The following is a 20386-nucleotide window of genomic DNA, read 5'->3' on the forward strand; positions in this document are numbered from 1 at the left end:
TCTGGCTAGTCCACACAGCATTCCGGGTTGACAAAACGTGCTCTGGTTTATTGGCATTTCTTTAAACCAATCATCTTGGGTGGTGCTAAGTGCTGGAAGGAGCAACGGTCCCTCTGCAAAATAGCCTCAGGAAGGAACTTGTTTTGGTGGAACGTGTACGTTCAAAGGTTGTTTTAGTCGTGTAACGGAAAACTCCGATTGGACAGTCTAGCGAGCTGTCTGGATTTACCCTGCAGAGATCTGAGGAGCAGTTAACCATAGTCCTCATAAATCCACCGAAGTTTAGAATGCCAACACAAAGGAAAGCAGAAGGTGAGGGACATCTGGTGGAACCGGAGCAATCTCGTAAATGAAAGGTTATCTATAGACTAGATGAACAATAATCCCTTAAGCACCAACAATCCCATCAAAGGGATCCTTCTTTTCTACTCGCAGAAAATAAAAGATTTGTAGGTATTTGTTTTGTCCTGTATTCTAGTTAACTGTTCTGTGATTTCCACTGTTGCCTCACTGAGGACATTTCCATCCGAGTCCCTTCACCACTGCATTTAGGAGATAGACATGGCACATGCATAGGTGCCGATACGATGGGTGCTCCGGAGCTTGAGCACCCACATGTGCCAGACTGCCAGTAGGCTACATTCATTTAAAATTAAACATTGCAGTTGGTGCTAAGTGGAGCATCTGTCATAGTGTGATTGGTTATTTTTCTGACTCCATTTCAGATTAAATTCTATTTTAAGACACCCAAAACAGTCCCCACATGCATACAGATCACTGATTCACTGGAAGACAACATTATTTAATGGTAATCTCTCAATCTCCATTATAAATTTCAGTTGGAGTCCCCCACGACTCTTTAGAGCAAATCTGCAGTCCACATGATTTGACTCAGTGGAGGACTCTACTGCCCTTTAGATCATACATTTTAAACAAGTCATTTTATGCCTCTCTTCAATTTTAACACTGCACTCATTCATTTCTTGAGTGTGTTCAATCTACTGATTTCTGCTCACCATTAAAAGCACAACTGTAACAAGCCATTTGATCTTCTTCATTTTTCTAAAGGGCTTTTATTATGGTTCTGAGAAGAACATAGTGACACCAAAGTCCTCCTTGTACAGGTCCCAGGTCTTTGGTTTGTGTGGGTTGTCCAGCTCCTCCCTGGGTAGAAACAGCCTGTTGAGAGTTAAGAGGGAATGTGTTGAGTTTGAATGAGTTCACAGTCGGCAACACAGAATATGAACAGTTTGAATCAGGAGCTAAACATACTTGTTGTCCTCTATGAAGGAGGTATTGAACCAGAAGTAGAACGGAACATCTTCGTATCCTTTTGGAAGACCCTGAGGGGAATGATTAAACCAAAAGATAAAGTGAATCATAGGACACTCCAGCTAAACACCAGCTTTACTTACTGTACATATGCAGTTTGAAGGTGTAAATGCAAACACTCACTGCACTTGATTCAAACATGACCTTCACATCCCCTTCGACCACAGGCCCATTCTGTAGGCTGATGACTGCTGCATTCGCACCCACATCCGGAAACAGCTTAAAAAAAAAAAACACAATCACACATTCAACCAATGAATCCGTATGACCTAATGAGTGCTTGCTGTGCAGAGTGTGTGAGACTTACTGTACAGTTCTCCTGTTTGGCACACACACATTGAAATACCAGCTCTTTCTTCATAATTATCTTCACCTTGAGATCACTACCATCACCTTTACCCACACCTGAGAGAGAGAGAGAGAGAAAGATTTTTATTGATCCCAAAAAAATGGGAAATTCCAGTGTTGCAGCAGCAAAATATAAGACACACAGCACACATACAGAATATACATGAAATAATAGGATACAATATACATGAAATAATAATAGGATAGGGGGGAAGCAGATATACATAATACCACGGGCACAAGAGATATGTAAAGGATAAAGTTATGTATTGGGAGTGCCCTGCTGGTTAGCTGGGTTCTACCTGCTATGGAGTGGATGCGGATGCTCTTGATCCGGAGGCTTTGAGGTGGAGGCAGCTGTCTATTGAACTTGTCCTTCATGATCTCGTAGTACCCCACATACCGGCTCTGTGGATCACACACACAGCAGAGCTAAAACATCTTTACCCAGTGACTCAGTCTCCCAGGTTTTATTAGGTAAACTTTTCTATATTGACAATCTATTCAAACTGTCTTAAACTCTCCAGAGTAATCATGAGCGTATAGCAAGTGTGTACACTGTATGTGCTGTACGTAATACAAATAAATATGATATACATTATACATGGTAAATTATGAGACTGCTAGGAATTGTAGAATCTTCTTAAACTACTTTGATGGCATAAGTTCTTGTTTGAAAAAAAAAAGTGAGTCCTGTCAAAATGTGCAAATGTGTTGCTTAAACCCCTTGCCTGCCATTGTTTAATTTGTCATACTACCACTGGAAGGCGCCAGTCAGACTTTTTTCAAAATTCTACACAAAGTCCTAAATTGGGAAAAAAAAAAAAAGTTCTAAATAAATGCCTCTATTCAAAAAACAGTCTGTTAGTTTGGCCTGAGTGACTTGTTCTTACCTGAGAGGGAGTCTCCACTCCCTGAAATTTGGAGCTCCGACTCTTGTCTGTCCTCCTCTCACCAAAATACTCCAGACTGTCCTGGTGGACAAACAGAAATCAATGTAAGGAAGTGTTTGTGTTTTGCTAATGTATTAACCCTTCCATGACCAAATCTCATATGTACCTGTGCGCTCTCAAACTGGTCGCTGTCAATAAACCAGGTGCACACCATAGTACCTGTGCGTCCTGTGAAAGAGAGCAGTAGAGGGTAAACTAAGAGTGAAAGTTACACACATTCAGCAACTGTACACTAAACTAATGTCTTTGTTCAACTCAAATAATTCCCTAAATGATAATGAAACAAGTCAGGATCTTTGGCATCACCTTTCCCTCCTTTACAGTGAATAGCGATGACGTTTTTGGGATCAGCGGACATCCACTCCCTCACGTTTGCTGTGTATTTCAGCATGTCCCTGAGACACATAGTAGAACACACAATGATAAAGACATTGAGATAACCTGGCAAACTACTGTACAACACATAATGGTAGTTAGTGATACATCCTGTTTCTGTATGTGTTCATAATACTTTATAGAAATATTACACACAACCTAGAAAAAAAACTGTGCAAACACGCTAGATAAGATAAACTTTGTTGACAGCACACAGGGAAATTTAAGTGTAATTTGCAGGCATTAATGGTTGTGTCAATAATGTCAACCTAATGCTTCGATACCATTACTAGAATAACAAAAGTTGTGTAGCTGTAATCCAAAGTGCTTCAGTATAATTACGAACAAAAGGGGGAGGTGAAACAAAACATTACACAGAAAATGTTACTCACTCCAACGAGGGGACGTTGTGGTCATCTATAAACACCCGTTCAACCTTGTAGTGGAAAAACTGGGGGTCGTAGCCTTTCTCACCTGGAAACAAAAGATAACGTTGACATGGTTTGTGTGGTTCTACATAAAAAGGAATGCAGTGCACGTGACGAGAGGAGGTGCCAACTTACTGCACAGGTTGTAAACTTTATAGTGGTCTTGGTGTTTAGTGTCCAGGAATCTCACCACTTCCTGCACAGCAAGAGAGCAGGAATAGGTTAAAACACCTGTCTGTGTGTGTGTGTGTGTGTGTGTGTGTGTGTGTGTTAGTTATAAGTTCCTTGTAACAATGGTGCGTATGAATAGATTCATTGAGCGTATTTAGATTAAAACCATCAAAAGTTAGTAATGCATGTACCCTGGTTGTGTCAGACTTACCCTGATTGGATTCCTGTAGAATGACTGCTTCCCGGAGGAGGGGAAAGACATGGCGATGACACGGTCTACAGAAGATGTAAACAAATGTTCCACTTCTTAAAGGGTGTCATTTTTTAGTCATGTATATTTTAGTCATGCATTTTCTGACATGCATGTGGGTGTTTTGCATTACACAGCATGTAACAACTACCTGTGACATAGGTAAGGTCAAGATCAAATCCATCCTTCTGATAACGCCGCTTGTTCTCAGAAACCTGAGAAAAATAGCAGGTCAATGATTAGGAATTAGTAAGACATCTTCTCTCTTGATGCCAACCCTAATTCTACAAAGCTGCAATCCTCCAGGAGACTCCAGTGGACTTCACTACATTAGTTATTCACAGTTTTCAATGCATCCATGGTGATGAGCTTACCATCCTCCTGGTGACCTTCTCCAGCTCTTTCCTCTGAGCTGCCAGTCTGAAAACTCTCACCAGGATTATTATTCTCAGGAAACGGAGAAATGTCACCACCCTGATGAAAGAAAAAAATAATTTGCACTTATGAATCAATTAACAAATGTAAACATCTTAATGGCATTGGGTATAATGTAGTATTATAAAAAGGTATTTATAAAAAAGTATAAAACAATAATATGGTATTAATCAGTATTTTAAAAGATATTTTTAAGTATATTCAAAATGCAAAGTGTTCAATCATTTTTTGATGTTCCCTGTATTGATTGTAGATTGTTCAGTCTGGGTTAAACAAAACGGATTATTTCAATGAAACACTCTGCTCGTTATGAAATGTTTAGAAAGAAAAATTATGTATATCACAATCTCACAATATCATTATTATATAAATAAAACAAATCCACTGAAGCAATAGCATTTGTATTGCCTAAATCCTTGCAACATATTTATAGTAACAGAGCTCCCAAAGGACAAATTATCTTTGTTTTTGCAGTATATAAAGGATTCCCAAAATGTGAAAGTACCACTGTAATAATAGTCTTAACAGGCCCTGCACACCCACACCGGTGTTTTAATTACTCTGGCTGATTAGACAGCCAGGTGAAAGCTGGAAATTACGTGATGTCACCAAACTGTATGGAGAGAGGTGTAAACGGTCCCACCTCACAGGTGCAGCTAAACTAACAGGAGAGTGAGGGAGGTTATATTGTTGATTAAAGAGTTAAATTGAGCACAGTTTATTCACAGTCCTGAGAAGGGGTCTAATCAGGCAACATAAGTGAAAACTCCCGTGTGGGTAGACTAAGGGTGTGAAGGCTAAACTGAACAACAATTTGTGGATTATTATAACCTAAACCTTTATACCCAAATTCAAATCGTCCTTGAAGCTTCCATGTACTTTTATGACTCGTTATCCACTTTACAAAGAGACCAAATGTCCAACACAACAGTCTGAGCCATTTCTAGTTATATGACATGTCCGTTAGCTGGGGAAAGCAGGTACCTGGGGATGAGATTGGCTCCTGACAGGTCAGTGAAGGTGTAGATCATGGTCACCACCAGCGTGATAACCACAACACAGGCATCTATGATGTTCAGCTTGGAGCTGAAGTAAACTTTGAACCTAAAATGTGGTTAATTGAACACAACATGAGAGAATTTCCATGCTGTTGAAAAAACTGCCGATATCATGCAACTAATAGTATGTGCCTAAATCTAACATTACTATTGTAGAAAGTATTTATTCAGTGACACTGCTAGTACTCTGAGTCATGTTTCCCAAGGAGAAGCCCCATACATGCCATACATTTCCTGTCCAGCTTCCTCTCATAACTTCCCGTTTAACAGCGAATTACTTTTGGTTTCTGCTGACAGCGGACTCCGGGAATGTTTGTGTCACTCTTTCAAAGATTTCTGGTCCTCACATTCACTAGCAAGCTAAAGGCGTGGGTAAACTATGACTACATGTAAATATTGGGTACAGTTTACAATATTTTGCAATCTATTACAGCAAAACCACAAACTAGTGCCTGAATGAACCCCCTTCTGACACAGTGTCAGCAAATAATTAACATAAGCTTCACAAAGGTAAGATTTAAAAGTGTCTATACTACTACACAACTGCGTGCAAGGCCTTCCTTTCTCACTCACCCTTCCACATAGACCCGCAAGAGAACGTCAGCAAGAAAGAAGAAGGAGATAGTGAGGGACACGGCCTCTAAGGCATCTCCAACCACTCTGCTCTTGGCTGGCAGGGATAAGTCCACAATGACCAGCACAAAGTCCACTAGGATCAATATCACTCCAAATATACTAGAAGAAAAGACAGATAAACTTCAGCATCATCAAACACTACCAAGCCATTAAAGAACCATCATTGTCCTCCAAAAGAGTTTGCAAAACACACTCACCGAAATCCAAAGGACATAACAAAAGGTGCTATCTTCTTCCGGATATTGCTGTAAAGGAGAAAAGAAAGTAATGCCTGCCAGTAAATATGCTTCTGAATAAAAGTGTTGCACACAAAACAGTTTGGAGTACAAGCTGTATAAACTTACTGATACATAGTGTCTGGTACCACACTCTCATCCTTTCCATCGTCAATCTCCACTTTAGCATCCTCCATTTTTGCAATGTTTCTAATAGAAGGATAGCAAGATAGATAACATAAACAATATAAGATCTTGACAAAAACAGCAGACTAAAAAGACACATTGCCCTCCAAAACAACACCACCACACCCACATGTCAAATAAAACAGCAGTTCAAACATGAAACAATCCTCACCCATTTACACCTGAATCCGACCCTGGACTGAAATAGACAGAGGACATGATATATGTGCCTTCCTTCTTGCTTTGTTCTTAACGTGTAGTGTCTGGATTTAAAAACAAGAGTGTGAAAAGATTAAAACTCCCTTGTTCAGCATGTTGCTCCAAAGTTACAATGTAAATTTTTTTTAAAAAATTAAAAAAAAATGGAAAGGCAAGCTAGAGGACAAAAACGTTGTGTCCTGTACTGAAATTAAATACTACATCTCTTTCACATAAATCCCCCTTTAGAAAGACAAAGAAATCATGATCAACATTCTGGGTGCATTAGTGCTTCCTAAAACTTATCCCATAGCATCCAGTTGTTTACAGCATTCCTGATTCCTGCCTTTGGTGCATAACAAGCAAGAAGTAGGCTAGTTAGCAAGTTGCTTAAGAAAAGTATCCAGAATGCATTATTGCCAATAGGAAAATGAAAACAACCAGCTAGATTCAACAACACAAACCACCCGCTTTTCTGCTCCTCTGGGCTAAGCACCTTCAGCAGTCTCTTCCTCTTGGACTGGTTGTTTCCCCGTTGAAACCAAATTAGCCCCAACAACTCTAATCTAAACTCTCAGCGCCTGCTTACCGTTAGGACTGTCATTCGTGAAATTATACGGGAGTTTGTCTTGTGACTTCTTCTTGTGAGGACAAAGGAAGACGGTTCAAAGGTTAACCGGGTAGATTTTTTTTTCATTCAGTATTCCTCTTCGTTTTTTGCAAGCGTAGGAGTTTCGGACTTCCTGGAGCTCAGTGAAAAAACTCTGCCCTCTTTTTCCTCGTTACTCTCTCTTTTTCATCTTTCTTATCAGAACCACTTCACACGAAAACTGACTTCGTCTGTACAAAGCTTTTTTTAAAAGTGTAGAAAATGTCAGCCAACCGGCTTCTACTGCCCTCTCCCATCTCCCTCCTCTCTGTAACATCTGTTTTTAATTGTTGCGCATTCTCAAAAAGCCCTATCCTGTTGCAGGGTATAATGGTATAATGGCAACAAATTGACAGAAAGTGCTTTTTTGTTGTAAAATTTTTAACCAACGTGTGTAAATGATTTGTAATGATAGGTTGTATTTAGTTAAATGCATGCCATTATAAAACGTTTGGCAAAACCAAAGGAAAGGCTGAATTAAAGTATAAAAGATGCTGAAGACCAAGTTAGATCAATATATAATAACAATAAATATTGTTTATTAAAACGTTTTTTTTTTTTTATTGCCTAAAGTCATGGTTGAAGACATATCATTAGACTATCACAGTCATTAATTTCGTTTTTTAATGACGTAGTAAAAATGTAGATTCGATATGTGTGTCATTTCAATAAAAAATATTTAAACCGTGTTGTTTAAAACACCGTTTTTTACCACCGACTACAAACTAACACAAGAGGGAGCCATATCCACAGCACAAAGTGGATTTGCTGCTTTGTTTCAAATCATTGTGGATTTAATGCATATACCTTGGGTCTTTTGGCTGTTGGTTGGATACATTTAAAGACATGTTTAATCAACATCCTTTCCCAAATCCCTTTTCCGTGTAGGCTACTCTAACTTTGCTGTAACTACTGCAAGCGTAACCCCTGGGTTGTTTTGCATTTGCATTCTCTTTCCATACAGTGATTATCTCTGTTCTATCATATCAGCAACTACTAGATTTATAGTGTTGACTACAAGAACGTCCACTTATCACTTTATGGTTGAATTTTGAAGGGTTGTTTACCCACATGTTCAACTGAAGGGTCAAATTGATTTCTGTTTATTGAAGACACTATATGTCCTTTGGGAGTACAATGAACATAAACCATTAATTTAAGGAAAATAATATACACATTTTAGAATGATTTTATTTACCAAAAAAGGAGAAAAAAATAAGAAGGACATCAAACTGGCTCAAACGTTCATTGTTTGGCAAGGTTGTCGAGTCTGGATCCTCTAACATGGACCATGCAGAACCAGCCCAGTCTATAAATAATACTGACACATTTTCAGAGGAAAAGAACACTGCACCTGGCAAAAACAAGCAGAAGCACCGTGAAATGAAGGTAGGCTGGTGGTGCAGAGATTTTGAAGAAAGTTTGAAGAATTGTAGTATGTGTTTATTCTTTAATCTTAATTATATTGTGTTTATAATTTCAGACTGATATTGCAGTAAGAGACTTCTTCCTAGAAGTCATGCCAGTGTTGCTGTTGCTGGCTCTGGTGTGCCCAACCATGGCCTCTTCTACACCGGTGTCAGTAAGTAGCTTATCCTACTCTTTAAGGGCTTCAGGATCTTAGTTATTGTATCATTGAAAATGTAAAACATATGGTTCAAAAAGCACAAATCACAGTCAGGCTTTTAAATAACTGTCATTCCTAGAGTGTCCAGAGTGAAAATCTGTTTAGATGCCTGCAGCTATCCTTTGGCTGGCCCCTATCTGTGTACCGGCATAGTACTACAATGGGTAGACATTTCATGTATAACATTGGTTTTCCTCATTGAAGGCAGAGGAATCATGCGGGCCAGAGGTTGCAGCTCTCAAACGCAGCATAAGAAAACTGGAGAATAAACTTTTGATCGGGACTTGGCAGGTTGAGCACTTGCAAATGCACTTCCGGCCATTTCAACCTGCTTTATTTAATACTAAACCTGAAACTGATGCACCCCCCAGTGTAAACCACAACAGCAGTGGGACATTAGACAGTCATGATCTGACACTGATGAAACCACTTCCACCAGCAGGCAGTTTGATTGTCCATGACAGAGGTAAGAAAAGCTTACATCATGTCATATCTGTGTGTTTATTTTAAGTCGAATTACAGTTTGGGATGTTCAAATTACAGAGCCCAGAGTACATGGAAGAACTATAGGACCTAATATGCAACATGAAGAACATATCATGGCTTACAATGGCAATGCATTCTCTCCCATCCCCTAACATGCAAAGCGTCTGTCCTGTCATCATATGTGTTATTTTCTGTGTTTACCAGGTCACAGTGACCAACCTGAGATAATATGGAGAAGTCTGCTGTTTTCTAGCAAAAGTTACAGAGGGGATACACATTATATCAGGATGTTTTTCACCTGATATAATGTGTATCCCCTCCCCTAACATATGTAACTTTTGTTAGTAAAAAAGCAGACTCCATATTATGTTGTTTATTGTGACCTGGTAAACACAGAACATAACACACGACAGGACAGACCCTTTGCATGTCAGGGGAGGGGATACACATTATATCAGGTGAAAAAACGGCCTGATATAATGTGTATCCCCTCTGTAACTTATATGGTAGACAGGTGACCATATTAAACTAAATTAAATTAAAACAGAAGGAGGAGGTAGCCTAGATTAAAGGAAAAAATATTGTTCATAAACCTGCATGTGATGTCGAGTTACATAGATAGGCCTATCAGTCGGCCTACATGTAGCTAAGGTGCATGTCAATATGGAACTTTGGAAAACACTGTCAATTAATCCACAATACTAAACGACGCATTAAACAATTCACACGTCGCCTTAATTGTAACAGACAAATAAATGTATTTATGTAGATAAATTAGTCCCTTATTACTATGGAAAACCCTGTCAAGTCTTCCACGTCGCTATTTGTTCCATTTAAGAGGTGAATTCGAAGTGCAGCAGTTAAACTCTGCTTCTCTGAGTGCACGCGAGCTTGCGGGATAAGTAGCCTATCTTGGAACGACACCAGTCATTTCGGCTAAGATTACGGTTAAGTTTAGGCAAGAAAAAGTGAGCGTTATGCGTCGACAAAAGTTTAGTTTTGCACCAAAACGACTAGTTAAGTTTAGGAAAAGATCGTGGTTTGTATTGTTACCTTCCCAAGGAACACGCATTTCCCGGGTGAAAGTCTTAAAGGCATACTATGCAACTTTTCCCTCTTCGGTCCACCTACAGGTTGTCTCATTGGAACTACAGCTCGCGTACATATTATGCCTTTAAATTGTTTTCCCCGGGAAGCGAATTCTGCTCCCTGGCTTGTAATTGACCTGCCGCGTTCTTACAGCAGCAGTCAATGGTGCACACGCAGCAGGAAAAAAAAAAAAAAAAACGTGTAAATCATACAAATTACAGTGCTTAACTTTTCGGACATATGTTCATGATAACAGGCTGACAATGGTAAGGATGATAATCATCATTCTTTACGGCCTTTTTAATGCTATTTTCCCAGACTGTTCTGAGCTGTTTGACAGACTGAGATCACCAAGCGGTTTCTACCGCATCAGACCCAAATTACACCAGGAGCCCTTTTTGGTTTACTGTGACATGGAGGATGGAGGAGGATGGACAGTGTTTCAGAAACGTCGGCATGGAAAAGTTGACTTCAACAGGTATTTGAGCAGAGAAAGCAGCCCCCATGAGAAAATGAAGTCCCAAAATCATCGCAAAACCTAGAATTTCGTGACAGTGTAGGTGTTGATCGAGCTTACAGCTGTTTATGTGAGGTAAAAGATCTGCCTATTTCTCTTTTTAGAGACTGGGTGGACTACAGAGATGGCTTTGGTGACTTCAAACTGTGGAATGATGAGTTTTGGTTGGGGAATGAACACATGTATTCACTTCTTTCAGAAGGTCAGAAATGGTTAAAATCTGTTTTATTTTTAAAATAGTCTTTTCTTACAGTATCTAAATTGTCTGGTTGGTTGGCTGCTTTTATCTCATTTATATATCTTTGCCCTGAAGGTAAGAACCTGGTGAAGATAGATCTAATGGACTGGGATGGCCAGAGAAGTTATTCATTTTACGAGAACTTCAGGATCACTGATGAGGCCGTAAGACAATTTTACCATTCTGTTTCTGGGGTCTCAGAAGTCATTGTGATTCTCAAGAAGCATCACTTGCTCAATTATCTATTTCAGAACAAGTACCGTCTCCAGTATGGGCTGTATAGTGGGCGAGCTGGAGATGCTCTGACTGGTGGAGGTGGGATGGTAGAGCAGTGGTCTGCTTGCCTCAGCGGAATGCAGTTCAGCACCAGAGATCAGGTTAGTTATCTATCCCTTTTTACCATTATAAGATTTATGATGCTAATAACTGCAGGATTATTTAGCATGTGCAAATGATGACTGTGATAACACTGATGGTGGTCATTGACAGGACAATGACCGCTATCTTCAGGGCAACTGTGCTCAGGAAAATAAGGCAGGTTGGTGGTTCAACAGGTGAGACCTTTCAAATAAATGTATCTTTCTTCTGCTTGATTTTGCACAAACCACTTCTCTGGAAATACTGTTTGAGTTTCTGTACTGGGTTTTGTTTTGCTTATTGAACCATGGGAAGACTCATACTGGTCAAGCTAAGGACACAGTTCTTTCCAATATATTGTAAAAGAAAGATGAGTTTAGAACACAAATGCTTTAAAAATACACAAAGGTTTAATCACTTGAATTTGTCTTTTGGGAAATGTAACATCCTAGACATTGATTATTAACCTTCTATCTACAGATGTCATGCAGCCAACCTAAATGGGAAGTTTTACCGCACAGGGAAGTACAAGGGCCAGCACGACAATGGTGTGGTGTGGGGGACCTGGAAAGGCCTTTGGTATTCCCTTAGACACACCACTATGAAGGTGCGGCCTCTGGTTTTCTTGGACATCATGGGCAGTGGAGCAGGGGAAATCTAAAAACACCAGGCCCCACATTCCCGTGTGTGATTCAGAGTGAAAAGATGCGGGCAAAGACTGATGTCATGTTTTAAATTCTTTGTATTCAAATTTCTGCCTTTGCTTCATCATTTGAAACTATTATCTACTATTGATAGTACGTTATCTTCTATTTTCCAGTAAGCAATGCTTTCGATGAAGTGTATATTACTCAAACAATAAACCAAACAGCATCTTAGCCACAATGCCTCAATGACGTTCATTTTTTACTGTCCTCAAACAATAGTTACAACTGCATACTGATGCTCTAGCTTGTGCATTTTGTTTACATTGCTTATGTCACACATAGAAAATTGTCCCTAAACAGTAAACTAAAGTGTAGTGAGTGGTTCTCACAACAGCAGTTTTGTACAATGGGTCTTCACAGCATGATAACAGCACATTTAGCAGTGTAGAACAAGACTAACCTGTCTTCTGTTATGTTTTGAATACTGTTATTGATATTAAACAGAGCATACAGACGGTACAGTAGGTACAAGGCCATGTTAAATATGACTTATGATAAATACTGAACCAGTAGTTGATATACAAAGAAACCTTCAGAGACATTATGAAGACAAACATTCATACAAAGTATTATTAATGCATATCAAATTGTGAACAATTTCAATTTAAAAAAAAACAATAGAAAAACTTTTTTTTCAAACAGAACTTTAAATACATATTCCAAAAAAAAATAATGTTTTGCTCTCCTTATAGATGAGCAAACCTCATTCTCTAACATACAATACAATATCCAATGATATGTGTATCTGCGTTTAGATTAAAATGCTCATATTATGCTCATTTTTTTTCTCCATTTATGCTGAGGTTGTACCAGAATAGGTTTATGTGGTTTAATTTTCAGAAAACACCATATATTTGTTGTACTGCCAAATGCTGCAGCTCCTCTTTTCACCCTGTGTGTTGAGCTTTCTGTTTTAGCTACAGAGTGAGACATCTCACTTCTGTACCATCTTTGTTGGGAGTTGCACATGCGCAGTAAGTACTGCTAGCTAGTCAGTTGCAGAGTATGAGGGCGGGCCACACTAGCAGCTAGGTGAGCATTATAACCTGTGTTACAAAGTGACGCACGTTTGTCAAGTAAATAAAGGCAGGACTATATTAGAGCTGTTTGGTGTGTTTGTGAACAGTGTTTTCTCTGGAAGATGGTAAGTCCCTTTGGGGTGGACTTTGGGCATTTTCACTTTGTAAACCTATAACGTGCACAAAAAGGTATATAACACAATAAAGGAAAGGGGAAAAGCCAAAAAGCATAATATGAGCACTTTAAGATTAAGTCACAGATTTAGCGGAGAGGATTTATGTTAGGAATAAATGCTAATAGCGATAGCAATTCCTGTTGTATAGTACTACATACCTCTACTCCTCTTCCCCTACATATGCTGAGGACAAATCTAGGTCCAACATCCTCTGCTCTGCCTCACTCAGCCTGTATGGTGAGCCCCCACTGCTGCTGCAGCCTCCAGACATTGGCAGCGATTGGCAGAGACTTTTCCTCTGCTCCAGGGGCGATACACTAAAGGTGGAGCTGCGCTGCCGCCCTTTGACCCCAGAGCACGACTGAGCCTCCTTTAATTTCCGGGCCAGGATGTTCCTCTGAATAGGCGATGGGCCGCGACGGTTCCAGTTCTGCTCAGCTCGCTGTGCGCGATCCACACTCAGGCTGGCAGGCCCTGTGGCTGGACCCCCAATCCCTGAGATTCCCTCAACACCTCCTGTCTCATCACTCCTTTGCCTTTCCCCAGTGCCACTGAGGTTTGCTTTAGCATGTTTCTCAGATGCTGATATGCTGTTTGTGTTGGTTCCTGTGTGTTTGAGTTCATTGTTGTGAGAAGGAGCAGCTTTCTCTATCCAGGGCTTCCTCTGGTCATTTCTCTGTGGTCTGGATTTAGCCCAGTCTGGGGCCCCGTACTCTGGAATGGGGTAAGAGCTGTATGGCTGCCTCTCCCGTCCTGCTTTATTCCAACAACTTCCTTCAGGAAGGGTCCGAGATCCCACCTGAAAAGGACAATGTATGATCTTTGTTAATTGAAAAGGCTTTGACATAATAACTACACAAAACACATAAATAGAGGTGGATAGGTAACCTGGGTCATGCTCCTTTCTCTGAACTGTCTGGAGTGTACAGAGGATAGAGGCTGGGGTTTGGTGTCATTAAAACTGGAGGTCCTGCGGAAATTTGGATTCTTATGATAGGAGTTTTCCATCCCTGCATCTCCTCCTCCTCTGAAACCTGCTAACCCACTCCTCTCTACCATCTCCACCCAGTCAGCAGTGCGGTCACGCCATTTTGAGCTGCCCCCACTAGCATGAGCAGAGACAGAAGGACCTAAGACCAGCTCCACTCTGGGACTCAGTCTGTCCGGCGTGACCCTAGAAGTCTGCGATGCAGGCTCTGCAATACAAAAATGATTGTGGTTAGCGTCGTCCTGGAGGCCCAAAGGGAGTGTGAGATGAGCGAATCCAGTTGGTGCAGGGATGGGGGAGTTTGCGGGGGAAGCTGATGTCTCCACCACAGTGTCATGAACTGGGCTTGAAGAGACGTGGTACAGCTGTGTTGCCTCCTTTAACCCCTTCTTCTTCATTTCTTTCAACTGCTGCTGAGCCAATCGGTACCTGGAGGACAATTAAATTGATTGATTCTGAGATTGGGAAGTGACAGGATAAGTTTGACAAAAATGTTCTATGTGTGAAGAAAGAAAACAATATTCTAAACATACCCAAATATTGGTGGCAACATCTTCTGACCTGTGGGGGACAGTCTTTCTGGGTCCTGTGAGAGAGGTATCAACAGGGTCTGTGAGACAGGCTGACTGCCCAGGAAAGGCCTGTCTTTCTGGGCTAGACCCACGCCACCTGGGGGGCCGTGGCCGTCAGACAGGCTGGGTCTTTGGAGGCTGTGGCCACAAATGGATGCCTCATCGGAAAGCTTGCGTCCTCCAGGGGAATGCATGGAGCCTCTGCGGACAGAGCTGCACTGAGGGGTCTTGCAAAGCTTTCTCCACAAAGTCACCACAACAGTAGCCAGAATCACAGCTAGGCAAAGGGAGATACCAGCCACCACAACCATGTTACCACCTAGGGGCACAACTCTGACAGCCACAGCGGGGAGGGATGGAGAAGGAGCAGGCAACACTGGGAAGAAAGGGAGACACTTATCTTAATATGTGAAGTATGCTCCACAGGTCATCTAGTTTTTTATTTATTTTCTAGTCTAGAAATGTGAGGAAATATGAGAAAGTTAAATTCCATATAAAATGAAGGGACAGAGATAGTGAAAACAAAGGAGATAAAATGAAGAGACTGACCGGCACAGTCCTCCAGTGAGCAGAGAGACTGTTCCTTCACCATGCCGGTGCACTGCATCCCTCCCACACCTGAGGGCAGCAAACACTCACGCTCTCGTTCCCTCACCCCATCTCCACAGCTCACACTGCACACACTCCATGGCAGCCACGGGCCCCATGACTCTGCAGAAAAACAGATTGGCAAAAAAATGTTGAATTGCAGATAAATTAGTAAGTGTACAAGCATTAACTCTGTTTTGTTAATGTCAATTTCATGCAATGCTGGGATCATTTTGAGGGAAATAAAAAGCCAGTAGAAGTTTTAACAAATTGGACCCTACTACATGGAGCTGAAAAACGCTCAACCATATCTATGAGCTCAACCATTATATCACATGACATCACCCAGCATGATTTATTCCCAAAATAGACAAAGCGAGGACACAGCGACAAAAGCAACTTTCTATAATGAGAATGTAACACTTCAATGGATATCTATTTAAAGTGGCCTTAAATTTAGTGTGACCTATATATATATTTATTGGTGTTGAACATTATAATTTCTTATGAATGACTCAGTTGTGTATCTGTACACTGTGCTGAGGTTGACATTTCAGTATGACGCCTATTTTATTTATTTATTTCATATGTTGCATTGGCAATATCTCACTACACGGATAATGTGTGATCTTTTCATGTCAACGTAGGTCACCCTCGACCTCAATATAAAAAAAGTTGACTTTTTCAGGCTTGTACGCCCTAAAATAGCAATTAATAATAAGGTCTTTCTTTTCTCTTCTTAAAGTTTACATAATAATAAACGTATGAAGCTGTCATCTTTTTTCATGATGCAATGTTCAATCTCAACAGGATATTGCTATTTATAAATATGGAATGACAGTGTGACAATGAGCAAGCAGACACAATGCCAGGAACCGGAAACCAAAGCAGCTAAGGGGAATTCTTTCATTTTCATTTTAACACCTGTGCTTTTCCTACTGTGACAAGTCCAAATGTTTTCTTGAAAAAGGCTTATTGACTACTCCATAATGAGGCCATTCCTAAACTAGTGATTGAGTTTAATTCACCAAAAGATTTTGTCAATCTGGGAAAATGTGGATGAATAAAGCAAAGCAACTCTTTCCCTTCCTTAAAATCCAGGTTTTACTCACAATATCACAGTGTATATGTATTCCTGGCAGCTGCCAAATGTGAATGTGTGGACCTATTAAATCTTACCTATACTCCTGTGAACCACCAAACAGGTCTGTGCTGGACTAGGGGAGCGACTGAAGTTGAAAACAAAGCGAAAGCAGTACTTATTCCTTCCTGGGTAAAACACAGAACAGTTGAATTCTGTCTCATTCTCTCCCTGAGTCAGCCAGTTAAAGGCCAACAGAGGTGAAGAGGGCTCATCTGGTCCAAACTCCATCACTGCTGTTCCACCTGCTTCCATCCCAGAGGAAACAGTAACCCCTCTTCCAACACCCGCATCCTTATACAGCATTACTTTGCCATTGATGTGAGCACAAGGTGGGGTTATCAGTTTAACAGTCATAGTCCCTTCACAAGCACTCCTGTAAGCATGGGTGTTTTCCACCAGCAGCTTATAGGAGAAGATACGGGACAGGTAGAGAGGTCCAGAGCTCTTCACATCCTGTGCTGAATGAGGAGACCGTAGAGCCACTCGTATGAAGTCTCTTTCTGTGAAGGGGAAAGCACAGGACAGCTCAACACTCTGGGAACGGAGGGGTTTGATTGGGTGTCGGGTGCGGGCTTGGACCTTGTCGATGCTGTTTCGCCCAATCTGGTTGTACTCCATGTAGCTGACTTCTAGAAAGAGAGCCGAGTCAATGCCGCTGGAGCAAGGCTGAAAGTGTTCATTAGTGGATATCCCAACCTGGAGACAGAAGACGAGAATATAAATCACTCTGATCACCATTCTGCAGCACAATAAACCAACTTAGTGTGTAAAGTTTAATATTTTGTTTGTCTTGCCTGAAAAGATCCTGAGTGGTTTCCAGCCCTGTCCACAGCGATGTGAAAGGTGGGCCACTGCACCTGCAGTTCGGAACTCCACCACCAGGAAGTGCTCTCTGTGCTACTGTCATGGGTGCCATTAGCACGAGAAAAAGCAGAGATGCTGGTCTGCCTCAGCAGGAACCGGAAAGTTCCTGCATACAGGAAGCAAAAACAGTTGAACTCCACCCTACCGGCCGATTGGTTGTTGGGGAGAGTCCTTGTGAGAAGGGTGATGTTGGTTTCCGTGTTGACCAGAGAGAGGCTTGTGTTGCGGATGGTGCTGCTGTTGGATCTAGTGCTGAATTCCACAAATACACTGGCGTTGCTAAGAGCAACGTGGAAGGAGGGCCAGATATTGAGCCCTGCAAAAGCTACAGGAAAGGATGCACAGAAGTCAGAAAGGGCAAAGAGAAAGACTATTTTACCTATTGTTTATGCTTCTTGCACACACATTTGTGAGTATGTTTAATATGGGTAAAATGTGGTCACACAGATTTTAAATTTTAAATGTTATTTACAGTATGCGGTTTGTATATCTGTTTTTTCAATTTTAGTTAATGTTTGGACTGTATTGAAAGTGGAAGTCAAATGGGAACTGGCATTTTTACTTGACACCATTTTCAGAAATCAATCTGGAAGAAATGTGACTTAATTGCTTCACTTCTGACAACATAATTGTGCATCATCATTCAAAATATTCCCATCTACAATTATATAAAAAATAAATTATGTATAGGCCTACTGATGTATTTCCCATGTCAAGTTCAATTATAATGACCACACAGCAGCCACAAGTGATGGAATTTGCTCATTAAAACTAAATAATGAGCTCGGTTTTCAGCACTGACACTGTGATTCCAAATAAACAACTGATAAGCATCAGTAGTAGTAAGCTACATATTTCACACAATTCAACACCATAAATTAAGCATTTAGTAGTTAACTGCTGAGCAGCACCTCTGAGTATCTTATTACAATATCAATACCCAGGGGAAAAGTAAAAATGTTGTAGCACAGTAGCATATTATTTCAAGAGCTATTGTGCTGTGTAATAGGTAAATCCTGTTGTGTAAACCTCACATCCTCACAAAGCAAAGAGGGTGTGGGAAGAGGAAGAGGCTGACCCTCCATTACCTCCTTCATTCCTCTGCCCTTTCCTCCAGAGTGGTACAACTCATTTAAGTTAACATGTGTTTGTTTGACTAGATGAATTAATAATAAATAATCCAGCCTTTTTAAACACGTAGTTATGTTATTAAGATGGTGTAGTGACACTTACCATATCCCATGAGCGCAAGCAGGAAGGGCAGCAGTGAGACAGCCCGTGGCATTCCGATGTCCGTGCCTCTGTTTTCTCCTTCACCACATGACCGTCCTCTTCCACCATCCCTGACCTCTACAAACTAGAGGCAAATCCCAAAATGAACAAAAAACAAAGAATCCACAAGAAGGCAGCAGGCAATAACAAATTGTGCTCGTGGGTGTTATCAGACAGCAGAAGGCATGGAAGATGTAGTGCTCTAATCTTAGGTATGAAAAACAGGAAAGCTCGAGCATGGAGCTGTGACCAGTTGTCTGGATTTACAGTGGCGTCTTCCTCTTCCATTCATCTTTACAATGGGTATGGAGAGCACACAAGTGTGCTAGTTGTTGCCCATAACAAATATTTATAAGGTAGGGCCAATGTGTTGTTTGGTTGCTTGCAAAGGTTTTCACTGATTACTTTTCTACTGTTTCCTTAGACACACAATAGACTCCTGACTTTCCCAGACTTTCCTGAGACTTACATATTACACTCCTATTCAAATTTGGACTATTGGGGTCTGTTTTGGACCAGCCATGGACTAATTACATAAGGTTCCTATTATTAAAATAAATACATTAGGCTACTTAATGCACTGTAGCTGGAACAAATGTTTGCCTAATATGTATTCTAAGGTGAAGAGTTTAATAGATTCAACTCCCAACCAAGTAGTTCTGAATATGTTTCTCCTTTAACGAAATACTCTACTCAAATAGTCAACAGGAAGGCTGAATAGGCTATATGTCAGAATATGTCACGTTTGAAATATTTTCTATCATGAAACACCTCTTAAGTATGAAAGTTATGGCTTAGACCTGAAGTTTAACATGTTTGGCACATGTATTGGTCATACCCGTCATTGTTTTTGGGTGGAAAGTAAAGCTGTTGTACTCACATTTCTTGACTCAGCACAGCATTATCCCTCTCCAATTTTCCAACACTGCAACCGGCATCAGCGTTCCCTCCATGTGCTGGTAATACATTTATTGTGGTTGATATCCTGAATATTTTTTTAGCGACAGTCGGCGGAACAAGCATCACAGACCCAAAAGAGTTCTCCGAATGCGCGCGACCGTGTTTAAAGCGCGTGAGAGATCCGCCGACAGTCACTTCACGGTCAACAGCGGGGCGTAGGCTATTGAATATTAGCCTGAATATGCACAACTCACTATTTGTTTCGTCCCTGAACAGGCACAGTAAAGACAACTGTGTAGTGGTAAACAAACCAATAGGCTACTTTTTTCAAAACTCAGTTAATTAATATAATTAAGGAGTAGGCATATATATGTATATATATGTATAGGATATATATATATATATATATATGTATCCTATACATTTATTTTTATCATCAATCTCCTTTAATAGATACATAGTCTGTTCTCAAATGCCTTTTAAAGTCAGTTTTGATGATTTATTAAATACAAGATGATAAAGGGCATTATACAAAACAAAGCACAGATGGAACACCATATCCTCTCCTGACAGTTTAACATGTGCACTATAGTGTATAAAAGGAATAA

At 40.6% G+C, this 20386-nt stretch overlaps 3 protein-coding genes across 7 annotated transcripts; 1 reads left to right on the forward strand and 2 right to left on the reverse strand.

Annotated features, from left to right (window-relative positions):
- Window positions 1-781: 781 nt before the first annotated feature.
- On the reverse strand, window positions 782-7447 carry tpte (transmembrane phosphatase with tensin homology). 4 transcript variants are annotated; one of them, XM_078265594.1, is made up of 19 exons: window positions 7175-7447; window positions 6560-6650; window positions 6331-6411; window positions 6184-6231; window positions 5924-6085; window positions 5277-5396; window positions 4232-4331; window positions 4009-4072; window positions 3819-3883; window positions 3572-3632; window positions 3401-3482; window positions 2940-3028; window positions 2740-2801; window positions 2574-2654; window positions 1983-2088; window positions 1640-1737; window positions 1456-1551; window positions 1273-1343; window positions 782-1179 (listed from the first exon to the last, which is right to left on the reverse strand). In XM_078265594.1, exons 2-19 carry the CDS (start codon window positions 6604-6606, stop codon window positions 1077-1079), a joined length of 1536 nt encoding a protein of 511 aa, XP_078121720.1. In that variant the 5' UTR covers window positions 6607-6650; window positions 7175-7447; the 3' UTR covers window positions 782-1076. The 4 variants fall into 4 exon arrangements, with proteins under 4 accessions (XP_078121720.1, XP_078121722.1, XP_078121721.1 ...); XM_078265596.1 differs by lacking the exon at window positions 7175-7447 and adding an exon at window positions 7082-7154; XM_078265595.1 differs by lacking the exon at window positions 7175-7447 and adding an exon at window positions 7050-7123.
- A 1056-nt stretch (window positions 7448-8503) lies between these two features.
- On the forward strand, window positions 8504-12426 carry fgl1b (fibrinogen like 1B). Its single transcript, XM_078266047.1, has 9 exons — window positions 8504-8623; window positions 8718-8816; window positions 9066-9327; window positions 10755-10914; window positions 11058-11155; window positions 11267-11355; window positions 11443-11568; window positions 11681-11745; window positions 12029-12426. The coding sequence occupies exons 1-9, from the start codon at window positions 8519-8521 to the stop codon at window positions 12207-12209; spliced, it is 1185 nt and encodes a 394-aa protein (XP_078122173.1). The 5' UTR covers window positions 8504-8518; the 3' UTR covers window positions 12210-12426.
- thsd1 (thrombospondin, type I, domain containing 1) lies at window positions 11940-19949 on the reverse strand. Of its 2 annotated transcripts, none has more exons than XM_078266046.1 (8): window positions 19759-19949; window positions 18840-18963; window positions 17537-17712; window positions 16778-17438; window positions 15560-15721; window positions 14972-15386; window positions 14339-14867; window positions 11940-14249 (listed from the first exon to the last, which is right to left on the reverse strand). In XM_078266046.1, the coding sequence occupies exons 2-8, from the start codon at window positions 18889-18891 to the stop codon at window positions 13611-13613; spliced, it is 2634 nt and encodes an 877-aa protein (XP_078122172.1). In that variant the 5' UTR covers window positions 18892-18963; window positions 19759-19949; the 3' UTR covers window positions 11940-13610. The 2 variants fall into 2 exon arrangements, with proteins under 2 accessions (XP_078122172.1, XP_078122171.1); XM_078266045.1 differs by having other exon boundaries at window positions 17537-17931.
- Window positions 19950-20386: the final 437 nt, after the last annotated feature.

The sequence above is a fragment of the Sander vitreus genome, chromosome 13, assembly GCF_031162955.1.
Source record: "Sander vitreus isolate 19-12246 chromosome 13, sanVit1, whole genome shotgun sequence".
Lineage (NCBI taxonomy): Eukaryota > Metazoa > Chordata > Actinopteri > Perciformes > Percidae > Sander > Sander vitreus.

Coding starts and splice junctions, on each gene's coding strand:
- thsd1 (XM_078266045.1), bottom strand. CDS start 18,891: ATGCCACGGGCTGTCTCACTGCTGCCCTTCCTGCTTGCGCTCATGGGA. Junction 17,932..18,839: donor GCTTGCGCTCATGGGATATG/GTAAGTGTCACT, acceptor CCTTTCCTGTAG/CTTTTGCAGGGCTCAATATC. Junction 15,722..16,777: donor GGTGGTTCACAGGAGTATAG/GTAAGATTTAAT, acceptor GTTTTTCTGCAG/AGTCATGGGGCCCGTGGCTG.
- tpte (XM_078265594.1), bottom strand. CDS start 6,606: ATGTCCTCTGTCTATTTCAGTCCAGGGTCGGATTCAGGTGTAAATGG. Junction 2,802..2,939: donor TCACTGTAAAGGAGGGAAAG/GTGATGCCAAAG, acceptor TCTCTTTCACAG/GACGCACAGGTACTATGGTG. Junction 1,344..1,455: donor TCATGTTTGAATCAAGTGCA/GTGAGTGTTTGC, acceptor CATTCCCCTCAG/GGTCTTCCAAAAGGATACGA.
- fgl1b (XM_078266047.1), top strand. CDS start 8,519: ATGGACCATGCAGAACCAGCCCAGTCTATAAATAATACTGACACATTT. Junction 8,817..9,065: donor CCTCTTCTACACCGGTGTCA/GTAAGTAGCTTA, acceptor TCCTCATTGAAG/GCAGAGGAATCATGCGGGCC. Junction 9,328..10,754: donor TTTGATTGTCCATGACAGAG/GTAAGAAAAGCT, acceptor CTATTTTCCCAG/ACTGTTCTGAGCTGTTTGAC.